The 24,741-nt window shown below is 41.1% G+C and overlaps 1 protein-coding gene across 4 annotated transcripts in view; it reads right to left on the bottom strand.

Moving 5' to 3' along the window:
* Positions 1 to 3,618: 3,618 nt before the first annotated feature.
* Positions 3,619 to 24,741, bottom strand: part of LOC135700710 (probable phosphorylase b kinase regulatory subunit alpha) — a 34,465-nt gene continuing 13,342 nt past the window's right edge. For 2 of the 4 annotated variants that reach the window (XM_065221291.1, XM_065221290.1), the window contains exons 6-11: positions 18,490 to 18,654; positions 18,269 to 18,436; positions 17,986 to 18,198; positions 17,749 to 17,922; positions 5,821 to 5,993; positions 3,619 to 5,750 (exon numbers count right to left, since the gene is read on the bottom strand). In XM_065221291.1, coding sequence (XP_065077363.1) covers positions 4,704 to 5,750; positions 5,821 to 5,993; positions 17,749 to 17,922; positions 17,986 to 18,198; positions 18,269 to 18,436; positions 18,490 to 18,654 — 1,940 coding nt within the window. In that variant the 3' untranslated portion in view covers positions 3,619 to 4,703. Of the gene's footprint in view, positions 5,751 to 5,820; positions 6,033 to 17,748; positions 17,923 to 17,985; positions 18,199 to 18,268; positions 18,437 to 18,489; positions 18,655 to 24,741 lie in introns of all 4 variants that reach the window. The other 2 variants (XM_065221289.1, XM_065221288.1) reach the window with 1 other exon arrangement.

Raw genomic sequence — 24,741 nt, 5'->3', positions numbered from 1 at the left:
ACTCTTTATTGAATTTTTGCCAACAACGCTCTTCAATCTCAACTTACCCATCTTCGTTGCCCGAAGATTTTCACCTGTCTTCATCGTTGATCATGTGATCCTGGCACCTGAATCAACAACGAATTTCACGCGTTTGGCACGATTACGCGGGGCATTCGGCTTCACCATCATGGCATGGCCTTTTTTATTGTGATTTTTCCCATTGGATTGTTGACCACGCATCCATTTTTCCTTCTCCTTGGCGATGAATTTCTTCATTAAAGGGCATTTGTTTTTATAATGCCCAGTTTCGTTGCATCCGAAACATCGTATAACCTGCTTCGATGCCAGAGCGACGTTTTTCTTCTCCTCTTTCTTCTCTTCTCCAGCTTCGGCGTTCAAGAACATTCTTTTTATATCTACTGTCGATTTCTTGCACAGCTCATCATTCGGAAGCACCAGCAAAGCTCCTTTTACATGTTTGATATTGCAATCAGGAGAGCATGGATTTTCTCGGCTTGAGAAATTCCCGATCCCATCCTGTCCAGCTCTCTGATAATGACGTCGTATTCATCAAATATCTTCCGAAGTGAGTCTAAGTTACGGTGCTTCATCGAGAATAATCTTTCCCGCATACTGACCATAGCCGCGGTACCCGCCATTTGGTACGTTTTGACCAATACATCCATGGCTTGTTTCGCATATTCCACGCCAATGATTTTATTCAGGACATCATTGTTTACAAGCATGACTATTTCATCGAGTGCCTCGATGTCATCATCCACCCGTTTCTTCAGCTTCTCCTTTCGCGCTTTTTCCATCTCCGCAGTAGCCCCTTCAGTCGGCTCGAAATAGTCTTCCTCGTCAGGAGTTTTCACCAGCGTATTCGATAACTTCAACTTTGCTAGGTGATGCTCCACACGCCATTTCCAAGCGGGAAACAAGAACTCAGTGCCGTCGAAAATATTGGCACGATCCGCGCCTCGGACTACTGCTGTGTATGGCAAGGCACGTTCGAGAGTTCCCCTCTCGTAACCGCCATTGCCACCACTTCCTTGTCCGCCGGGGCCATCCTTCCGCAAATCACACGGTCGTCTGCTGGATCGGCTGGTCGAACGGTCGTCTTCTGGCTCGACAGGTATAAATCGAGGTGGTCGATGAGTTCGTGTATTTGGGCTCACTGGTGACCGCCGAAAATGATATCAGCAGAGAAATTCAAAGACGCATTATGGCAGGGAATCGTGCCTACTTTGGACTCCGGGCGACGCTCCGGTCAAATAAAATAAATTGGAGGACCAACGCGCCCTTGGTGTTGTCGAACGGAAGATGTTGCGTACCATCTACGGTGGAGTGCAGATGGATGACGGAACGTGGAGGAGACGAATGAACCATGAATTGCACCAGCCGCTGGGAGAACCATCCATCGTCCAAAAATTGGGTGACGGTGGGTTGGGCACGTCGTAAGAATGCCGCACGACGACCCAGTGAAAATGGTTCTAGAAAGCGACCCAACAGGAACAAGAAGAAGAGACGCGCAGTGGGCAAGGTGGATCGACCAAGTAGAAGGCGACCTGCGGACCCTTCGCAGACTACGAGGCTAGCGATCTGTGGCATCTGTGGCCATGGATCGAGTAGAGTGGAGACGACTTCTTCGGACAGCAGAGGACAAGAAGGCCTTAGTCTGATTGGTAAGGAAAGTATCTTTTGTAACAAACTCAAATCTGTATCTCTTATGCATGATGAATAAGAGCGAAAAGAACCAACCATTGTTTTTCAGTGAATGTAAATTGCATTCACTGAAAAACAATAACATGTTCTGCCAGCTCTATTTCATCATGCATAAGAGATTCAGATTTTAGTTTTCAACAAAAGTTGGAGTTAATATCAAAAGCTACAAAAGCTTCATACATCATTTAACGGTATTCTGTTGATGAAAAAGGTTTCATGTTCATTTTTTTCATTTTCAAGCACAGTAGGGGGTCATATGGCCAGGTCTCCAGTAAAACATCACTGTCCATACAGCACACAAGGGTAGAGGTAAAGATTTGGCACCACAGAATAATAATCACAGGGATCAATTGAATCCTGCTTAAGATGCCGGACAGGGAGGGATAGTGTTTCAAGTAGGGGATAGTCGGAGTAACAGTAGTATTAGTAAAAGTTGGAAAGTAAACGTACAGAGGACCATGTTTTGCAATACCTGTAATTCTTGTTTTATGATTTCATTTACTTGTGTTATTGATTAGTTTAGTTATTGATAATGTACTTACATTTTGTTATCTACTTAGCTGCTAAAATCCGTAGAAAGGCTCCTCTTCGCTGTCCGGAGTCGAAAATCCTTCGACAATCGTACATCATCTTCCGTGTTTTCCGTGCTCACGGTTGTATGCCAATTCCCTCCAATGCGCCGTTGTAGTGTTGCTTTATTCGAAGTCCTGAGACTCGTTTTCCACGTGAAGCAGGGTCGTCCTAGTTTATTTTTTCCATGCACGCGGTAATTGAGAGCTTTCCCTAGCATTCCTTGGGATGTGTTCCTTACCACATGTCCAAAGTAGTTTAGCCGTGACACTCTAATTTTATTGTTGATCGTGTGGTTCCCCAGTTCTCTGACTGCAATATGTTTGGACTGCCTTCTTGCGCTTTGTGAGTCATTGATAACAGTTTGTGGCGGTTGTTCTGGGCTTTCATTGGTGAATGCCTCAGGATGCTGTCTTGCTTCAAAACTAAGAGCCTTTAGAGCTGCGAGCATGGTGAGAATTTCTGTTGCTTTTGAGAACAGTCGCAACTTCCATTGAGTGAGTCACGATCGGAGTTAATATTCTTGAAATACTTGACGTTTTGAATGAAACATTGCCATTTCCAGACTTCGTGTTGTTAGTTTTCTTGAAGGTTTGTTTTGTCTTTCGCTTCGTATTTCTATTAATTGACTCTATAAATAGATTTAAAAAAAACATAAACAAACACAACTACAGAGTGTAGAATCTTTGTGATGATACTTTCCAAACGTGCAAATCCATAGAAATAAATCCAATTCAATAAAGGATTGATTTCCACTGCGACTAAATCCAGCATTCCTACTAACATATCAAATGCTGTGCTTAATCATTTATTATTAGTACAGAGCAATAAACAATGTACGGTGATGATTAATCTGTTAATATGCTTTTATAAGCGGGTTCAAATGCACTTTTGGTAAGCATCAACACTGATCTGGCAACACTAGTGTGCATCTTTCCAATGTGGTAAAGATCCAGATCAGCCCTGGGACCTGGTAGCCTAATTAAACTACCTCAAGGTTTTGCCAAAGCCCAGGGTATTCTGTTGATGAAAAAAGTTAGAAGCAAATGAATGATAATGAATGCACGAAATGAATGTAAATGATTTTCCATCCCTGCTCTGTGTTCCATGGATAAGAATGAATGGCAGAATGAAAGAGATGACAACTTTACATTGCTGCACCTGTTCTTGATGACATGTAGGGTTGCGGCCCGTGATGGAATATTTTTAGGCTTACCGACTTCTCCGATAGGAACCGTTTACATTGTAAATGTAGCATGCTCCAAGCCATGATGATGAGACATATGTTGATCAAAGGCCGAAGGAATTTCTTTCCTAACAATAAACAAGACAGCTCCAATATATGTCAACATTTTTTCGTGCTATTCTCATGGGATTTATGGATTTTGCTTGAGTTTCCAGTAAAGATGTAATTGCTTGTATAAGGTGTAATAGATAGAATGATATAATCTTAATAATAATAATAATAATAATAATAATTATAATAATCTATCGATATCATTCAATTGTCTCGTTCGCGAAGGCTGCGTGCACAAATTACGTAGCACATGATGGGATGGGGAGGGAGTATTGTTACACAGAGGGGAGGGGGTAATGACACATGTTTCGTAACAGATAGTCCAAAGTGAAAAACAAATTACAAAATCGAAAAAGAAAATTTTGCTGTTAAATAAATTCACGCGCCCCTTGTAATTTTAGAGAGGGGAGTCAAGGCAAGACAGAGACCAAAATCCGAATTGTTTGCATTACGTAATTTGTGTACCGCGCCAAAATCGCGTTTCGTTTATTTTCATTTTCCACCCATACTCTTGTTTTCGTTCGAACCGTATTTTCCATACAAACAAAAAAAGTTTTTTTTTGTATGGAAAATACGGTTCAAACGAAAAATGGGTGTTTGTCTCGGATCGTTTGCGTTCGGAAATGGAACCTAATAGCACAATTATTGCTCAATTTTTTTCTTGTATAATAATGATATGAAAACAATACTCGTTTTTCTCTTTCTTTTTCAAAATATATAAACCTATCACTAAGGAAAGCCAATAACAGTTTGACTAATAAATAAAATTGTATATATATAAAAAAATGTAAGTAGGTAAAGTAGATTGCTGAAGTAGGTGGTTTGCCCCAAAAAGATCGTGAATCATGTGTTTTTCTTGTTTTATTTGTTGTTGGTTTGTCATGCAATTGGTTATCCTTCCTGTGGGCTATTCGCTGTAGTCTGTAGTGACTCCTTCTTGTAATCTAGCTACTTTCGTTCCTAATAATTCAATAATTCCTACATTATAGAACAAACGGGTTTTTAGCTACGCCTTTCATGCCTTTCTAGTAGAGTTATAAGTAGTTTTAAGCACATTCACTTACAGATCCTCTCGGTAGGATAGAGATAGTATGAGACACCTAGAACGTGAGAAGAGCATTTCCGCTCCTTATGAGATTGTACAATCCATGTCGCCCTGTTTGGGTAATCCCTCTAGCACCGAAGCGACCGCCCTCGCAATGTACGTCATCGTTCCAAAGCTGCCGCTGGGAGCGCTGTCGTACAAGTGCTGGCAAATGTACGCCGCTCCTCCGCAGAGCAACAGTCCGGCGGTGGTCGTTTCCCGGATGTCCTTGTTCTTCGCGCAACAAAGCATTGCATCGCCGCGGGTTTGCCGTTGATCCTCCAGGAACAGTTGGTTTGCCTTGTGAACCAGATGTTCCACGTAGATTATGTCCCCTAGCGAGGCAATGATGTTATGTTCGGTTACCAAGGTCAGGACCATCAGGGCTTCTACCACCAACTGACGATACTCGGGCTGCGGGATAGTGTTGAGGGCGGTTTCGACTTCCAGTGCAAACTTAAGCTCGTTCGGTGTCATCTCCTGTGTGAGACTCTGCGGCAAAATTCGACCCTCAATGGCCAATCCCTGGCAACGTTCCAGCACCGTCCAAACCCGCGGATAGAAATCCCGCGGCACTCTGTTCAGTGCTCCATCCAACCGACGTCGTCTCAACCACTGACCTTGACGATCGTCAATCATCGAACTCTCCGCTTCTTCCGGTTCCTTACCCAGTCCAATCTGACTCTTCTTGCTGACACGACTCGATTTGCAACTCACGATCGAGATATTGCCCCGAGCTACGCTGTTGATTGCGAATTCCTTACCGCTGAGTATGTGATGCAAAAGGTTCTTCATCTCAAACGGAGACAAGTTCAGCAGATGTTCGGAAGCTTGCTCTCCATCGCAGTTCAAGGTGCGTGACAGTTCCTTGGCCATAACCTGAATGATGAGACCGACGCGCAGTCGAAGCATCTCGTGGAACAGCTGGGGCTCCGTTCGGATGAACATGGCCAAATAGACGAGCAATTCCTGAGTCAACATTGCCGTACTTTCGTCGTCTCCGTACGCTTCGTGAATCAATGTGCGAAGTTCCGTTTCCGGTAGGGGTGCAGTGATGGTGTACTCACTGTTCGGTGGCATTCCGACTGTAACCTGTACGGAAAATCCATCTGTTTAGCTAGTTTACTTGAAATGAGAAACTTCAACCGAGCGAAACACAAACCTGCTTCTGTCGGACGAGCAAATCGGTGACGGCCTTGGCCAGATCTTCGACCCTCTTGCCGAGCATTCCGGCCGTGTGACGCACCAGACCCCACATCTTCTGCTGGCAGGCCTTCTCGTACAGTCCCTTCAGCAGTCCGCGAACCGTGACGACACGGCCCTCCTCTAGCATGCCTTGTGGTTGAGAATCGTCATTAGTGCTGCTGACCAGCTCTAGGAGAAGGCAAAAAGAGCCAAACCCGAAACAAAAGATTCCCGCCGTGCCACCCGCAAAGTTACACATACACCCAGGCAGCACCCACGAGGTAGCAGCGGCGGCAGCAGAAGTAGCAGAAGTTGCAGGAAGCACATTCAAGTCGAGTCGATTCGGTTTGTTTGTGGTTGTGGTTTCATGTTGATGGCAGCACAGTAACAACATTCGCAGTATTTATATGTATGTGTGCGTGTGTGTGTGTGTGTATGTGTGTGAAACACTCGTACGTGTACGAGTGTTTGTGATACAGTTTTGGTGAAAGGCGTAAGTGTAAGTGTATTATTCAATTGTGAATTCAGTGTGTATGTGTGGATGTGTATATGTCGAACCATTCGGAACCGAAGAAATCAAGCAAATGAAATCATATTAGTTTTCTGTTGTTTTTAGTGAACGCATTGTTCGCAAAAGTGTTTGAATACCATTTTATGAATGCAAGCCAAACCAATAAACAACACAATTTGCGTTTTTTTTTTTTGATGAATTTTGAATTTGTAAATTTTGCACTAACGAACACACAAAACCAGAATGCCAAATGAACAAATATATTCAAACACAAACACGTAGACTTTCTGCTGGTTGGAGAGAATGGAAAAATCGTTTGTTTAGGGTTTTTTTTTTTATAATACGGTAATGACCCGATGTTGTCAGTCCCCTTTTCGAAAATCTTTTACAAGAAACCCGTGATCTTTTCCAGCATATCTTAAACATCCATCTTCAAGATGAATGGGAAAGATTAGGAGTCACAAACTGTAACTTACAGTTATGTGACATTATTGAAAAATAGAAGTCTGATGCGCGGAGGGGCTGACAAATCATAATCTAAATGAAAAGTATCTACATCGCTTTTCTCATTTCTATTTCCAAAATAAAACTCTGTCTCGGTCTCCATTTTGAAACAGAAATCGAACTTCCCATCGCTGGTTGCTAAACATTGTAGGGGGCGATTTTCATCTGCGACTGACAACTATCTTAAAAAATAATTAAAATAAGCCTTTTAATGAGGTTCAACGGTCCGGAAGCCTTTGCTCTGATACCACTAGGCCTCTACATTTTCGAAGCTCAAAAATGAGCTCAAGTTTTTTCTTCTGTCAAGTAACGTGTTTAACAAACTTAAAACGAAAGCCTGACTGATTTACTCGCCTTGTTTTGCTCACTTCCTTTCAATGAAAGCACCGTCGGTTTTCGAGTTGAAACGCAGCCTCAAATTGGCTGTCAATTCCTTTCATCAACACTGACACATTAAAAACGTTTTTCAAAATTTATATAGAATCACAGTAGGCATTAGTTGTCAGGATAAGTTCATTTGCTTATATTATCATGCCTTCACCGGAGCAAGCACGTCGCGATTCTATCCTGCACGCTCGAAACGAAAATCCCGGTCTATCCAAGGGGGGGAGGTGGCTGTCAAATACGAACAATCGTCGCCTACCTCGCATAACTGGTTCCAAACGTAAACAAGCCATAAGAAACCTACAGCGTTTGTTTACGTTTGGAACCAGTTTCATACAAGATGATCAGTAGGCTGATTTGACAGCACGTCCCCCCCCCCCCCAGGGTCTATCCGCTCCTGGCAGTTTTCAATCAAATCCCTGCTTGACCGGAAGAATGTAAAATCAAAAAGAAGTCGAAATTCCCCAAAAAGTTTCTTGTCTGCCAAGCAATCTGCAGTTGGGGGCTGAAAAGCGAAACTTTCGTTACTTCTGGGACCATGAACCAGCAAATTTACCAGGTGGTGAGCCTACGGAAAAGACTACTGCCTTTTCTGGAGCAGCATGAGGTGGATTGCCTATTCTGGCCGAACTTGGAAAAAAACAGACATATAAGTCATGAAACTTTGATTGATATATTCTATGAAAGGCTAGCTGACCGAAGTCGAGCGCTCTTTCACTAGTCCGCTTCACCGAAGCTCGAAAGGAACACGAATGATGCGACGGGAAAAAGGCAGACAAACAATAGAAAATTTGTTTGTAGTCGCCGGCAGAGGTGCTAGAATGATGCGAAGCTGCTCGACTGCAACTGAAAAGAAAACTAGCAGTCTCTTCTTTGCATTTGTCGATTGAAGCTAATATTTTGACGCCGCATTATATGATGTATAATTAGGGTGGGTGAGCCAGTAGTGGAGGTACTAAGCCAATTTATTAATATGCAAATAAATATACGATGTACACACAATTGTCATACGTCAATCTATAGCTTTCAACCTCTTTTTTGATAGAAACATATAACATTGTAATAAAATTGCATACAATTTTAGAAAACTCATCTTCCATTAATAGGAACACTGTTCCATTAGTTGTGGTAGTTGCTAACTTTGGTTCCTATAATAGTGGAATGCGTTGGTTTCTCATGGGTTCCACTGTTATAGGAACACTATCGCAACTATAGGTGCAAAGGAGTGAAAATCTTAAGGAAAATTAATGATTTTCCGTAATTTTTGGGCTTATTTTAAGTTTGAAATATGCAAATATGCTTTATTTTAGGACAGCTACCGATGAAAAATAATCTTATCCGGATCTTCCTCACTATTTCGGCACAACCGGGATACCGCAACTATAGCTACACCACTATTACTGGAACACCTACCCTATCAGCTATTAGAAAACATATCTCGCTCAATACGAGAAAAAGGCCTATCATTGTTGATCGAATTTCTTCATCGATTTTCTCTTTCGCGAATAACCCGACTGCAAATGAATATTCCATTCAGTGTGTTGTTTCAGGCGCAAGCTAACATCTTCTTCAGTCGAACTGTGCTGCCCAGGTAACAATTTGATGCTTAACAAGTGTTGTTTAATCGATTTTAATTCAGCCTTAGATTGAATAATTGCTGTACATAGACCACGTTAACCTTTGTTCAGCTTTTAAACATCTAAATCTGGTGATTTTCATCAGCCAAAATCTTAACGGTAATATACATTGTAAGCTTTTTATGGCATTAAATAACAGTATTTTCTTCTGTATTTATTTCAAAAATAATAATGGAAGACCGCCTCATATATTATGCATTTATATGGAGCTGCTTTAACTTGTTGCTGACTAACTGGATTTACATATTTAGATTGATAATATAAGTCTAAAAATTACCTTTGCATTTCGGGATTCGAACCGGCAGTATCAATCATATCTACTGGACCACTTAAGCATATGTGTGGCAAAAGGTATGATCGTTGACTTGAAGCACGTCAAATTTAAGTTAAATAACAGCAACCGGAAGAGTATTATACAGCAATGCAGATTTGTTAACAAGAACTGGTGACAGTAAAACATTCCTCTCATTTTCAAGTGCAGCGTGATTTATTTCGATGATCATTTGGATGCTATTTTAGTGCCATAATGTAGTAATATTTTTGGAATGCGCTCTGAAGCTTCAGTGCAATATAACATACAAAACACAGGAATACAAATGTTAATACTTCCGACGTCGTCGCAGCCCACATCTATCTGGAGCTATTTCGAAAAATCTCCTCTTCCTTGTCTCTACTGCTGCAACTGCTTGTAATTAGAAAGGTTGGTACTGAATTTAGAAGAACTAAAATGCCGGAAATGCAACGAGTGGCACAGATACTGACGACATTTAACAAATCAAGCTATCAAAATATGTGTAACGCATTGCTGATTTGTGGAGTTGCGTTGAGCTTAAGTAAGGCTTGTTAAATCTTTAGAGCAGCTAACTTATTGAGGTTGGATTATGGGGATACAATTCGCTTCATGCACTACTAATCAACTGTATATTCAGCCTGATGTCAATCAGCTTTGTACACCTTAAATCAACCAATAATCAGCTTCTGTTCTTACTGTTCAGCTTGAATTGTTACTTGGGTGCGAGCTTAGCGAGAAGTTCGTTTATTTTGCCATGGTAAACCAATGAGAAAGTCGATGAAGAGAATTGATCAAAGATTATAGGCCCTTTTCAAATGTTACGCGAGATATAGTAACAAATATATTTACTTTCTAGAAAATCTTAAGTGACAGTACAAGTCAGCTACCCGGCCGGTGATTTACGGACGCTGAATCGTATCACGTTGGGTCCGAAATATTAACTTATTTGTGAAACCACAAAAGACCAAGTTTCTTCTATCAGTCGCAAGAGGCACTACGATCGATTCAAAATTATCGATCTACTTCCTCCAGAAGCCCTACAAGCTTCCTCAAAAAGTCCTATGAAAATCTTCCAGATCTTCTAGTGGACTTCCTCCAGACCTTCTTGTAGATTTCATCCAGATCTTCCTGTGGTCTTTCTTTGAACCTCCTGCAAATCTTCCTATGTACCTCCTCCAGATGCTCCTATGGATTTCCTCTAGATTTTCACATGAACTTTCTCCCAGATCTTCCTGCGAACTTCTTCAAAATATTCATGTGGACTTCTTCCTGACGATTTACTCTAGATCTTCCTGTGGAATTTTCCCAAAACATCTATCGGACTTGTTCCAGATCTTTCTGTGGACATCCTCCAGGTTGTCCTGTGAACTTTCTCCAGATCTTCCTATGGCGATCAAGATTGTTCTGTGAGCTTCCTCCAGATCTTCCTGTTTAATAATTCCAGATCTTATTGTGGAGTTCCTCCAGATCATCCTATGGAATTCCCCCAGATTTTCCTCTGGCCTTACAATAGACTTCCTCCAGATTTTCCTGATAACTTTCTCCAGATCTCTCTATGGAATTCTTCCAGATCATGCTGTGGCGTTACAATAAACTTCTTCTAGATTTTCCTATGGAATTCTTCCTGATTTGTCTGTGGACTTCCTCCAGATTTTCCTGTGAACTTCTTCCAGATCTTCTTATAAAATTTATCCAGATCATCCTTGGCACTTCTTCCAGATCTCCTTTAGACTTTGTCCAGATCTTCCTTCCAGTAGGCTTCCACCAAATCTTCCTGTGAAGTTCTTCCAAATATTCATGTGGACTTCCTCCAGATTCTCCAGACGACTTTCTCTAGATCTTACTGCAGAATTTTTCTAAACCTTCTTTCGGAATTGTTTCAGATTTTTCTACGGACTTCCTCCACCTTTTCCTGTGATCTTTCTGTTGCGCTCAAGATTTTTTAGCGACTTCCTCCATATCTTCCTGATGAATAATTCCATATCTTCCTATGGACTTCCTCAAGATCTCTTCCTGGTATTCCTCCAGATCTTCCTGTGACCTTACAATAGACTTCCTCCAGATGTTTCTGTGGACATATACCAAATTTTTCTATGGAATTCTTCCAGAGCTTCCTCATCACTACTTCCAGATCTTCCTATTGAATTCTTTCAGATTTTCCTGTGGACTTCTTTCAGACCTTCCTGTGAACTTCGCTCATATTTTACTACGGAACTCATCCAGGCCTTCATGTGGCCTTATATTAGACTTCTTCCAGATTTTTCTGTTGACTTCCTCCTGATATTTCTGTTGACATATTCCAGATCTACCTACGGAATTCGTCCAGAACTTCCTCCAGTGCTGCAAAGTCTCGAGAATACACGGTGATATTGACAATTCTGCTTTGGTCCATGCAAACCATGTCAATTGTCAATGACAATGTTGTCAGTGACGAACATGTGTAGATTATTTGTTTTTACTAAATTTGTAACGAAATTAAATGACTTGAGCAACACAATTACATGGAGCCATTAAAGTAATCAAGCATTTACGTCCTGGACTACTTGGATAACAATAACGTGACACAGAATGCACAAAATTACACTTTTTGTTACCAGGTTTTAGGACGAAAAATAAATGAGATTTTGACGAAGGCTTTTTTGAGGATCAAGTCTATCAGTGACTATGTGAAAAAGCAATTTTGTCAATATCGCGCGAAAGTTTGTCAATGACAATGACAAATCTCAGCACTGCTCAGCACTACTTCCACTACTTCATATAGAATTATGTGGACATCTTCTAGATCTTAATTAACTTTTCTAGAACCAGTTCACACTGTCGTCTCTGTCGATTTCTTGTGGACTTCTTCCAGATCTCCTTTAGACTTCATCCAGATCTTCCAGTAGATTTCTTCCTAATCTTCCTGTAGACATCCTCCAGATTTTCCTGTGGGCTTCTTCCAGATCTACAAAAAGACTTCCTCCAAGTTTTCATGTGCACTTCCTCCAGATCTTCCCGTCCACTTGCTTCAGATTTGCCTGAGGGTTACTTCCAAATATTCCAGCCAAATTCATCCAGATCTTCCTCAGCTCTTCTTCCAGATCTTATTTAGACTTTGTTTATATCTTCCTGTGGACTTCCTCCAAATCTTGCAGTGGACTTCTTCCAGATATGCTACCAGTGCTACCAATAATCAATACGAAACAACAATTTTAAATTGACTCATTACTTGACAAGCCCATTACATCTAAGAGCGTACCCAATGCTCGTATTAAAATCTGTCAAGGTTTATAAATTTGACAGAGTTTAATAATGAGGGGTTCGTGCATTTTCCTACGTTTTGAGGGGTGGTTCAATTAGTTTGCGATCGAAGGTCTGGTACTTCCTGAGCCAAAAAATTGAGCAGGACCTTTCTTCAGGACCCCCTGGTCTTAGTGTTAGGCTATGATGCAAATTCCAAATCTGTAGACTTCCTCCAGAATTGCCTGTGGAGTCCCTCCAGATCTTCCTGTGCTCTTCCTCCAGATTCTTCCACATCTTTCAGTAGTAAACTTTCTCTAAATCTTTCAACGGTCTTCCTGTTTTCCTATGAGCTACCTCCAGATATCATTATTGGTCATTTTTCAGGTTTCTTTATGGACTTACGACATATCTTCTAGTAGAGTTTTGGTTGAAACTTCAAACGAACCAGTTTACTTTTATCACGTTCCAACTCCTTATCAAATCTTTTCCGTTTACCCAGTATATCAGACCTCCTCATCAGTAGTATTTTTCGGTTGTATTTTGCTAGTGAGCAGAAATATAAAAATTTGGTTGCGTTTATTTAAGAGCTATTTGAGAAAAACGCCTCTTCCTTGAAAAACCTTAACGAAGTAGGCTGTGCCGGCGAACGGTCGTGTTTATTTTTACTGTCAAGATTTTTTCTCGTGATTCTCCGTTCTGAAGTGCTTTTAATGAAAAACAATCCCTAGTTTAGTTTTCGTGAAGTGGATTTTAGTCTGAAATGTTAGTTTCTGCTAAATTGGAACGCCTTTGGATACGGTTGTTTGTTCTCTGTTTTGTGGTGCGTTCGTGTTCATAGTTTTCGGCTGCATTTGCCGGATTAGCGCTGGCGCTCTGCCTCCCGGACGTTTATACGTGTGTGATTGGTAGTTTTCTCGCTTTCCGGGAAGTTTTAGAATAGAGAAAGAAAACGTGATTCAACATGTTTACAAGCATCAGAAGAAATGTCGCAATCTGCGTTATTTGATTTTCTCCCGGACCAGAAATTAGTGGCATTGCGAGTGATAATTTTTAATTTCAGTTTATTTACGCGCTGCAAGGTGCGTGAAAGAGTTCGGCACAATCGGTGTTGATGTTGGCTCACTGCTTAAACTTTTTTTTTGTGTCTTCGAAAGAAATTGATCGAAAGTGTACCAAAAGTGCTTCTGAACGTGTTTCGCAGTTGGGAGTGGTGAAGTTCGTAAATTCGCGGTTTATGTTCAGTGAAAATTCCGTATCACAAAATTGCTCAACGAGTTCCCTTTTTTTGCCGTTTGACGACGATGGGCATGCGAGAGAAAAATAAGCATCGGGAATGTACTCCCGACTGTATTGATTTGGTGAGTTCGTTCCAGTTGAAGATTGTTCTTATACATATCTCGATTGCATTTTCGAGGGGACGTCCGGAGAGCCTTGAGATTTAGGCGTTGTTGCTTTTGCGGGCAGACGAGTTGGTCGCCGGTAAGGTCCAGTAAGTGCTGCCAGCAGATGAATCAAGAGGTATTCGAAACAAAATTGGTAAGAAATGTCCATTCAAATCATTTTATTACAGTTAAACAAATTTCAAAACTATATACGTGCCAGATTTGGAAATAATATTTTTTGAATCTGGAAGTGTGTTTATGATACCATTATCCATTTGATAAAGGTAGAGTGAACATGCGGGGCTTATTGTAAGTAAAAGTGACCTCGGAGTGGTCGTGAATTACCAGGCATTCTGAAATGGGTCACTGGAGCTGCAATAGAGCTAACACCTTCTAACTCCCGGACTAAACCTGCTTTAATTGAAGGGTAATAAAAAGCAGTTTTCTTCCATAATAACACTGCCGGACAGTGGGGGTTAGATTGTACACACACACACACACACATATCTTCTAGTACACTTCCTACATAGGACTTCCTGTGGACTTCTGTCAAATCTTCCTCCAGATATTCCTGTGGAATACCTCCAGATTTGTCTACAGACCTTCTCGATTACTTTTTCGAAGGGATCAGCTTTTGTAATGCATTTGATCGTCGATTTGGCCTAACTGGTAGCTCGCCCACGCATACTAATACTACTAACAGGTAGAGGAAAATTTCCTCTATATGAGGGTAGTGTTAGAATGCGTGGGCGAGCTAACAGTTACGCCAAATCGACGATCAAATGCATTGTTTACAAAAGCTGATACGTCCCTTTGAAAAAGTAATCGAGAGTTCGTTAAGCAGATCTTTCTGCATTATTCTTCCAGAACTTCCGTTTGGCTTTCTCAAGGCCTACTTGCAGATCCTCTTTGATTTTTTCCAAACCTTCTTTTGGGCTTCTTTCAAATCTTCCTGTGGACTTCCTCCAGTTCATCATGTGGACTTCTTCCAGATATTTATGTGAATTTCTACCAGATCTTCCCGTGTAGTTTTGAAAGATCTTCTTATGGAATTGGTGATGAACAAACCCAGAAGTGGCTTAAAATGACCTCAATGAAGAATATAAAAAAATCTTATGGAATTCCTTCAGATCATCCTGTGGCCTTCCAGTATACTTCTTCGAGTTTCCTGTGGACTTCCTCCAGATTTTCCTATGGACTTCCTTCAGATCTTTTTGTGGGTTCTTATAGATTTTCCTGTGGACTTCCGACACATATTCTAGTGATCTTGCTTCAGATCTTCATAAGCACCTCCTGCAGATCTACCTGTGGACTTCCTCCAGATTTCTCTATGGACTCTCTGTGAACTCCCGACATATCTTTTAGTGCTCTTCCTCCAGATCTTCCTGTGAACTTCTGTCTAATTTTCCTGTAATCTTCCTCCACATCTTCCTGTGAACTTTCTCGAGATTTCTCTATGGACTTCCTAAAAATTGCTGTGAACATCCTCCAAATCTTCCTGGAAATGGGAACTCTTTTCTGTGAACTTCCTCCAGATCTTCCTGTGAACTTCCTCCAGATCTACATGTGGATTTCCTGCAGATCTTCTTGTGGACTTCCATCACTGCCGCTCATGGCAAGTCCGTCCCATAGCACAAATCAGCAAGCCGAGAAAAACGCGTTTATAGTTTTCTTCGTACCATTGCTTCTTATGTAATGGGATAATCCGTTTGGCTGTTTTTTCCAAAATTTTACAGTATAAACAAACTTGTTGAATTCATGCAGTATAATGAATCCATGTGTGATTAACTAACACTACTAGCTCTTCCAGATCTTTCTATGGAATTCCTCCAATTTTTACTGTGAACTTCCTTCAGAAGTTCTTTTCTATTTGGAAATTCTCTTCAGCAATTTTTCGAATTTCCCTTCGGAACTTCCTCTTTGATATTCTCAGAAGAACTTTTTAGAAGTTATGCAAACTTTCTTTTGGGAGTTCCTAGAATCTAACTTTGAATGCCCCTTGGAATTTCCTTAAATTTTAACTTGCAACATACCCAAGTCCCATCAACCTCCAGTTGAAAGTTCATTACACGGCAAATGAGAACGACTCAAATTTGAGTTTAGTTCACTCATTATCGCCAAAAGTGCAGGAACGCAGCGATGAGTTAAATTTGTCTCATGGTTTTCTGTGGAAAACCTAAAAAATCTGCCGGAAAATGAGGAAATTGACGAAAATTTTATTCAGTCTCGGAGTTGTACCAATAGACTGAGTGAATCCAATCTTTACTTTTCTCAAATTCGGGAATTTTTCCCTGGAAAATCTTGGAAAAACCTGGGAAAACATGAGGAAAATTTACTCATCGCTGAGTTCCTGCACTTTTGGCGATTATGAGTGAACTAAACTCAAATTTGAGTCGTTCTCATTCGCCGTGTAAACTTCTCATAGGAAGTTTCTTGAACTGTCGGTAGAAAAGATTCTTGTGTTTCCAATTGAAAGTCCTTCATTTCCGTACATGCAAATTACTCTTACATCCAATCTAAGGTTGGATTTATTACATCCTCTGCATGTTTTAATACAACAAACGTAATGGCAGTTCTTGCAATGGACTATAACAGCGTGCAAGCAAGATTTTCCAGAATGCATTTTTTTTTGTATAAAACCTTCAGGAGATCTGTCATAGAATCTAACATTTTCCGGTTGGGTGTAGAAAGCTCCTTGAAAGTCCCGTCGAAAGCATCTTGAACTTCCCATCGGAAGTTCCTTGCACTTGAACTTTCCGTTTAAGTTCCTTGAATTTTCTGTTGAAATTTTCATGAATTTCCCGTCAAACTTTCCTTCGAAAGTTCTGTGAACCTTCGCGTCAAAAGTTTCCTTTAACTTCCCGTCAAAAGTTCCTGACAATTTCTGTCGAAATTTCTATGAACTTCTCGTTGGAAAGCTCTTTGAACCTTCCAGTTAATAGTTACTTGAACCTTCCAGTCGAAAGTTTCTTGAATTTTCCCGTCCGAAGTTCCTTGAGCTTCCCATAGGAACAAGGGGCAACTTTGATATAGAGGAAATGTTGGCTTCGGCAATACCTTAACCTATTATCGTCAGGGGGCCACTTGAGAGCTCAATTTTGGCATGTGGATATATTGTGTTTCAGAGCATCTATCAGCCAAATTTGAGTGCTCTGGGACTTTGTTTACCTCCTGACGATAGTAGGTTAAAGTATTGCCGAAGCCAGCATTTCCCCTATTAGAAAATATCATCAAATACAACGAAAATATTAGAGAATTTTAAGAAAATAATGCATGTAGCAGATAGAGCAGTTTGTGCTGAACAACATTTTAGGCATAACATTTGATAACGGCACAAAAGCATTTGTAACAAACTTTCTAAGGCCCTTTACACGCAAACCAAAGTACGCCCACGCAAACCAATACCACTTTCGGAAAGGTGATAGTTGCCCCTATCTGATAATGTTGTTGGTTTGCGTGGGCGTACTTTGGTTCGCGTGTAAAGGGCTTTAGAAAGTTTGTTTACAAATGCTTTTGTGCCGTTATCAAATGTTATCACTGATTTGTTCTACGGATACGTTTTTTTTAATATAAATCAAGAAAATGAAAATAGGGAAAATGGCTCTAATGTTGGCCTATGGATCTAAGATTGGGCCCATCGCTAAAAATCTGCTATTTATCGATATTATCTAGTTGAACGCATCATTGGGACAGTACTAATGTATATTTTTGGTCGCTATTGAAAATTTAGTCGATTGCTCAATTTATGTATGGGCCCAGGGGCATTTAGGCCGACGTTACATCCATTTCCCCTACATATCAATAAATATGTTGATATATTCAGCCAAGGTGTCCCGCCCCCTGCGTAGGAAGTTCCTCGCAACCGCACATCTTCAATATATACCTCGAAACGATTTTTCCACTCTCCAAACAAACACAAAAATTAAAAACAGAGACCGAAACGCCTTCACTGCACATCATCCGCCACACTTACCGGTGTTGAAATCAAGTCCCTGAGTGTCGACCAGATGCTGCAGGATGTCACCTTGCTCCTCGAGGCTCTCCGTCTCACGCAGCATGGCAATCAGCTCTTCGACTTCGGTATTCTCGAAGTTCGTCTCCGTGGCCGGACGGTGTCTGGGCAGTGGCTGCACTTGAATCTTGGGAGCTGGAAAAACATCGGAACCAATAAGTGACTGGTAGTCAAAAGACTCAAAAAATTGTCCCATACTAGCATTCGTGGCCGAGGTTTGGATGTGCAACTTCTTGGTTTCGTCCATGGACACTCGCTGCTCGCTAAAGCGGCTTAGCTGATTCGGCGACGGATCCCGCACCGTTCCGGGCTGCGTCACCGTTCCGGACTGGTTCGGTTCCAGCCACTGAGGCGTCACCGAGTGGGACAAACGGCGCTCGGTTACGTTACCCTCCATACCCAAGGTTTCCGCTGTTTGTAAATAGATAGTCATTTGATATAAACCAAATTCGGCACGCGTTATCAGAACGAAAATACTCACAGTCGACATTGATCGAACGTGTCTTTTTGATGGCACCTTTGACGGACATCCGGCGGCGTAGGTTCTTCGGTCGCAGTCCAGACGAGCGGATCGAGGTAGTGGACGTACGGTGGCTGAATGACCGCAGCAAATGTTCATCCAAATAGGCTTGCACGGCGGGATTGAGTTCTGAAATTATTGGGTTTTAGATTTGGGACATTTGACGCATGCATTCGACTTACTATCCGGATAGCCATCCTCCTGGCTGCCCAGGAAGCTAAGATCGGTGATGGCAGAGGTGTTGATGAAATCGCCCAGATTACCCAGAATCACACGGGTACCGTTGATGTAGCCGGATTTGAGTTTCTTCATCGTCTGGACCATAGCCAGTGGGACTTTGTTGTTTTCTGGACGGTAAATAAGCCATTTAGTAATGCGCAAACTCAACAATATCGTGGTGAAATGTATGCAAACATCTACGGGATTTTTATAAAACTAAAACTATTAGAAAATAACAATGGTTTTACAAATGAAATACACAAAAAACAATCAAAGGACATAGGCAGAGATTAGCACGAACACAGATGAAACCGTAACCTACAAACTACGGAGGCGCTAGGTAACTATAATTGGTTTTAGAAATTTGCTAAGGGTCGATTCAAATATGACATATGGTAGGCGGTCCTAGAATTTGTGACAGTAGAAAAAAAAATCAAAAAACTTGTCGATGTCATATTTGAATCGCCCCTAAAGCTAAAAGCTACTTGTTAACACTTCAAAGGTTACTTTTTTCACATCCATTCCGACACCCAATTCAGAAAGCGATTAGAAGTTATGCAAATTTTTTTTCCGGATGGTCCAATTTATCAACATTGAAATTAGTTAGTGAAACACGCACAACATACGCAGTTAAAGGAACCATCTTTGACCAACCGCTCGTCGTCGCTGTCATAATACCTCACTAACAATTTCGGACGGCTGTAACACTTTTGCTCCTCCCAAACGAAGGCGTGCGTGCGGACATCATCACAACAAAGACCAAAATGTAAGCAGCGAGCACGAGAACCCACAGTAACGCAACCACTCTGCAAAAGCACCAAGTCACGTCCGTTCGTTGCGGAGAATCGAGAGTTATTCTTGAGTAGTAAAACCTTCAATTTTGTTAAAACCACGATCGGAAAGGATCGAAGCGAATGATGCAGACATTTGTAGGTGGCGCAATGAAATCGATCTCATCTTACCGTGCAAGGAGAGCGAACTGACGAGATCGGATGAAATCGGTTCCATCGCAGCAACCAGGGACGTTATTTTGTTTGTTTTCGAAACCTTTCTAAAGCCAATCAAATAACGGAACAGTTCAAATTTGAAAAACGTATCACTCCAATCATAAAGGTGTTTATTTTTTGTGAGATTGTGAGCTGCTTTATGAGAATGAATAAGATGTTCCAGATGCTTGTGATTAGTGAGTGAATTTATTCCGAACAAAAGATAAGTACGTAGGTACCTCATGAATACGATACAACGGATCAAGCACGGAGATGCGACGAAGACCCTACGGCTAGCGCACATTTAAACGACACAAATGAACGAACAATAATGTAAGAGTACGTAGGTATGGATAAGCTAAACTTGTTTGATAGAACAGAAAAATAATTAAATGAAGAACGGATAGTTCTAATGACGTAGCGTATTTTTGATCAATTTAAGAACCCCCCCCCCCCCCCCCCCCCACCCCATCATTGTAGCCTACTTTGCTATACCTTGTATATAATGGTGGTTATACACTTAACAACCCGCTGCTTCCCACTGCTCTTTCCATCTGTATTGCGGTCCCCAATAACTGTGCCGAATTTGCTTATGATCTGGATTTGCGGGAGAACTTGAGAGATTGTTTGGGAAAATGTGTGGTTAATGGTAATGGAACTAAACTCTTCAGTTGCTTGTTTAATAATGCTCAATTTTTACCAAACCTGGGTTTTAGATTGGGGAAACTATGCAGAACAAGGTTGTTCAAGATCGCAAATTGATTCGACTTTTGTGCAAAAAGTTATCAACCTTTTACTTTAGACCAAGTACTCCGCGCATACCACCAGGCGTATAATATACGCTTGTAGGTATGCGTGGAGGACTACCCAACAAACAATTCGAAGTCACAAATAAGCATACACATTGAATAAATGCTGTATTATAGTGTACAATGCTGAATAAAACAAGATGTCGAATTATGTGCTGAAAAAAGCGCATTGAGATCGATAGATGCGCCTTTATTACGCCGTTTGCTCTGATATGATTAATTTACTTATTAAAAGCTTTATAAACGTTGACTGTCTTCCTGATTCAGAACCAGAAGTTTGATCTAATAACAAACTGAATAAGTGTAATTTGCACATACATTGTTGCTCTAATTCGACTGTTTTCAATTGCTTAAATAAAATGCTTTATTAGACGTCTTATAAATGTTTTCTAGCTCTATTATTAGATTTCATTGCATTGCTTTACAATATTGCTGTATAAAGGTGAATACAGTCAGCAAAATAGCTCTTATACCACTATGCGTCCATGTTTTAGTTGAATGCTTTGTAAATGCTATATAAACGACGTATTAGATTCATTATTCCACAACACTGCCCAAAAACAATTCAGAGTCACAAATAAGCATATAGATTGAATAAATGCTTTATAACAGTGTACAATGCTGAATAAAACGGGTTGGCAAATTATGTGTTCAGAAAACCTCATTGAGATCTATGATGCACCTTTATTCCACTGATTGCTCTGATTTGATTAATATACTTATTAAAATCTATACAAACGATGACTGTCTTCCTGATTCAACACCAGAAGTTTGATCTAATAACATACTGAATAAGTGTAATTTGCACATACATTGACGCTTTAAGCCGACTGTTTCAATTGATTTAATAACATGCTTTATTATACGTCTAATAATTGTTTTCTAGCTCCATTACTAGATTCCATTGCATTGCTTAACAATATTGCTGAATAAAGGTGAATACAGTCAGCATAATAGCTCTTATAGCACTATGCGTCCATGTTTTAATTGCATGCTTTATAAATGCTTTACAAACGGCGTATTCATTCATTATTCCACAACAGTGCTTCAGGCTAAGAACAAAACGAAATTGGTAACATAGTGGTTACCGTTTCCGCTTTCCAAGTAGAAGGTCGCGAGTTCAATCCCAGCCTCAACCCTTTTTTTATTTATGTTCTACTCCTAATTAATTTAAATCGTAATCATAAATCGTATCACTCACGACAACCAATTCGTAGATCTATCGAAAAGAATAGCATCCTTTCCATTGAAATTAGAGCGATGGAGAAGTAACGTTGGTCTAATGTTAAACAACTACGAATGAATTAATCATACTCACATCTTCTTGAATTAGCTAGAGTTACGGCTGGAAGCGCTGATAGGTTTTCAGATTCAAGCTTTTATTGCTTATTTAGCTGCTCATATGATGTATCTAGGATAGCTCAGATGGCAAGGCAAGCGGCTGGTGATCGGAAGGTTATGGTTCGAATCCCATATAATGACATGTGTGTGTATGTATGTATATGTAATAAATTCGACAGAAATAATGACACAACAATCACTAACGAGAACAACCCTGCTCTGTGCCGTTCTTATTTTCGGATTAATTATCCCGTAGTTGAATAATCGTTTAATAAATGTATAATAGTGTCTAATTAAACATTATTTCACATGAGATTCAAGCGTCTATACACCTTTATACCATCGCTGTTTAAGGAAGTAAAGATGGTCTAATAAACGCTGAATAATCAAAAATTTGATCGAATAAGCTCTGTTTACAACTCTTGTAAGGCGAATAAAAGCTTCTCGACATACCTTATTCAACACCAAATATTTCGATGTTGTGGTTGAATAAATTCTCCAGATTTGTGTGAACAAAGCCTGAACAGAAGTTATTATTAAAAATAGTACAAGTATTATTAAGCATGAAGTGGAATAAAATCGTCAAGAAGTCGTTTCTTCAATAGGCAATTGTTTGTTGGGTAGGCCTAAAGTAAAAAAAACAAGTCAAAACGATTTGTGGCCTTTAGCAAAGTTGTTTTACATAGCTTTCTTAATCTAAGTCTCAAATTTGATCAAAGTTGAGCAATTAAAAAAAAATTGACAAGTAAATCGTTTCGTTTCCCATTGGTTTTCTCATATGTCATATGGATGAACTTTAAATTTTTCCTGCTAATCAAGATCGTAATGAAATCCGTTCAAATTTGACACAGTTGTTGTGAACCTCAATACAGATCGAAAGAGTCCCACTACTCTTTCGGGAGTTGTGATCCGTCATACAAACATGACCCACTCTATACATATACTTGGAACGTCAAAACTTTTGAGACACCTTCTTCAAAAATTTTATTAATGTATGGATGTTCTCTAAGCGTTTCAATTTCCATGAAATTCATTTCAGAACTTTTTTAGAAAGAGATGGACCTGGAATCTATGAGATTAGGGAATAACTAGGTAGGCTATGATTTCATATACCGCGTTACTTGACACCTTATAAAAGCTCATTTGGATCAAGCTGTAATAGTACTACTTTCCACCATCAAATCCCACAGATGTCGCCCCGCCAATGATGGACAAACCAGTTCTACAGTATGTAGATATTCGGAAAATCGGGGATTTCTCTACAAATATTGTCTACATTTTGTTCTTTGTAGTCATAGCGATATTATGTAGAAATAATGTGTTGGCGTAGTAGGCAATCAGCCGTCGCTTTCCCCTATTACGTTGTTGTGAAGCCTTCCCTGGCAACGACCCGTTACCTGTTTGTGAAAATTAATAACTGTTCATTCCACAATCGCACTTCGTGTAGTACAGACGTTTAAATAAACTTTTCTTCGTTTTTCCTGTTAAACCATATACTTCGTTTGGAGTCTCCCGTTTGTCCCTTTAAGAGGTTATGGGACATCCCGTTGCTGCGTGGAAGCGGAGCTGACTTCCAAAACTGGAGATATCGAGTGCGCCTGTTCCTGGAAGCCAAAGGCGTCGCGGATGTGCTGACCGAGGTGGCTCCAACGGAACAAGCTCCAAATAAGAAGTTTGAAGAAATGAACCGGATCTCCAAGGCGTTGCTGGTGGGTTGCCTGTCGGACGAATGCCTCGAGACCGTTCGAGAGAAGGCGACCACGAAGGAGATGTGGGTCAGTCTGGAGGCGGCTTATGCGAAAAAGTCTGTCGCGAGCCAAACGTTAGTACGGAAGCAGTTGGCTCGTTTGCGGATGAAGGAAGGGGACATGCGGACGCATCTACTTGAATTCGACGGGCTCGTGAGAAAATTGAAGACGGCCGGAGCAACTCTGGCGGAAAGTGATCTGGTGTCGCAGCTTTTCTTGACGCTTTCAGACTCTTTCGATCCCTAGTCACGGCCCTGGAGAACGTCGCGGAAGAAGACCTGAGTTTGGACCTCGTCAAGCAGCGTCTATTGGCTGAAGAAAGGAAGCGATCCGACCGGCAGGGCGATTCAGTTGAAAACAAGTCGGCAGCGGAGTCGATTACGCTCCTGTTGCAAAACTGGCCACCATCAGGACGGTTCTCGCGGTCGGAGTGCAACAGTGTTTCCACTTCCATCAAATGGACGTCAAGACGGCGTTTTTGCACGGCGACCTGAAAGAGGAATTGTACATGGCGGTTCCCGACGGTGTTGCAGCGTCCCCTAATACAGTGTGCCGCTTACTCAAGTCCCTGTACGGCCTCAAGCAATCCCCAAGGTGCTGGAACGAAAAGTTCAACGATCGGTTGCTGACTACTGCCTCTGCGTGCGGGTGGTACCAGGAGACGAAATTTATATAATGCTGTATGTGGACGATTTGCTCATCGCTGGGAGGAAGATTGAAACGAGTTTGAATCTGAAGAAAGCCCTGAGTTCGACGTTCAAGATGACGGACTGCGGTGAGATCAGTCGTTTCCTAGGTATGAAACTAGAATACGACCGTGCGACGAATTCCATGAAACTCTCTCAAGAAACGAATATCGAAAAAATATTGATACGCTTTAAGATGACGGATTGTAACCCAACCAAGACGCCTATGGAGAAGAACCTGGTTGTTTCCCGTGATGGTGAGAACCGTACCGTGAGCTGCTGGGCACAATTATGTACGTAATGCTGTGCACCAGGCCTGATTTGTGTTTCCCCGTCGGATTCCTGGGCCGTTACCAACAGAACCCAACAGTTAACCATTGGCAATGCCTCAAGCGTATAGTACGGTATTTGAAAGGGACGAAAACGAAGCACCTGAAGTTTGTACGCGACGAATCAGCGCAAGCGTTGGTCGGATATGCTGACGCCGACTGGGCATCGGATGCGGAAGACAGGAAGTCAGTCAGCGGCTACCTGTTCACGGTATTCGGTAATCCTGTATCGTGGTCGAGCAAACCGCAGGTTACCGTTGCTAGATCCTCGAGTGAAGCGGAGTATGTGTCGCTGAGTTCTGCTGTTTCGGAAGCG

Source organism: Ochlerotatus camptorhynchus, unplaced genomic scaffold, assembly GCF_037179485.1.
Source record: "Ochlerotatus camptorhynchus isolate MF236.1 unplaced genomic scaffold, CSIRO-AGI_Acam_v1.1 ptg000141l, whole genome shotgun sequence".
NCBI classification, from domain to species: Eukaryota; Metazoa; Arthropoda; class Insecta; order Diptera; family Culicidae; genus Ochlerotatus; species Ochlerotatus camptorhynchus.
The sequence above is the reverse complement of the archived record's forward strand: the minus strand, read 5'-3'. Positions and strand labels throughout refer to the sequence as shown.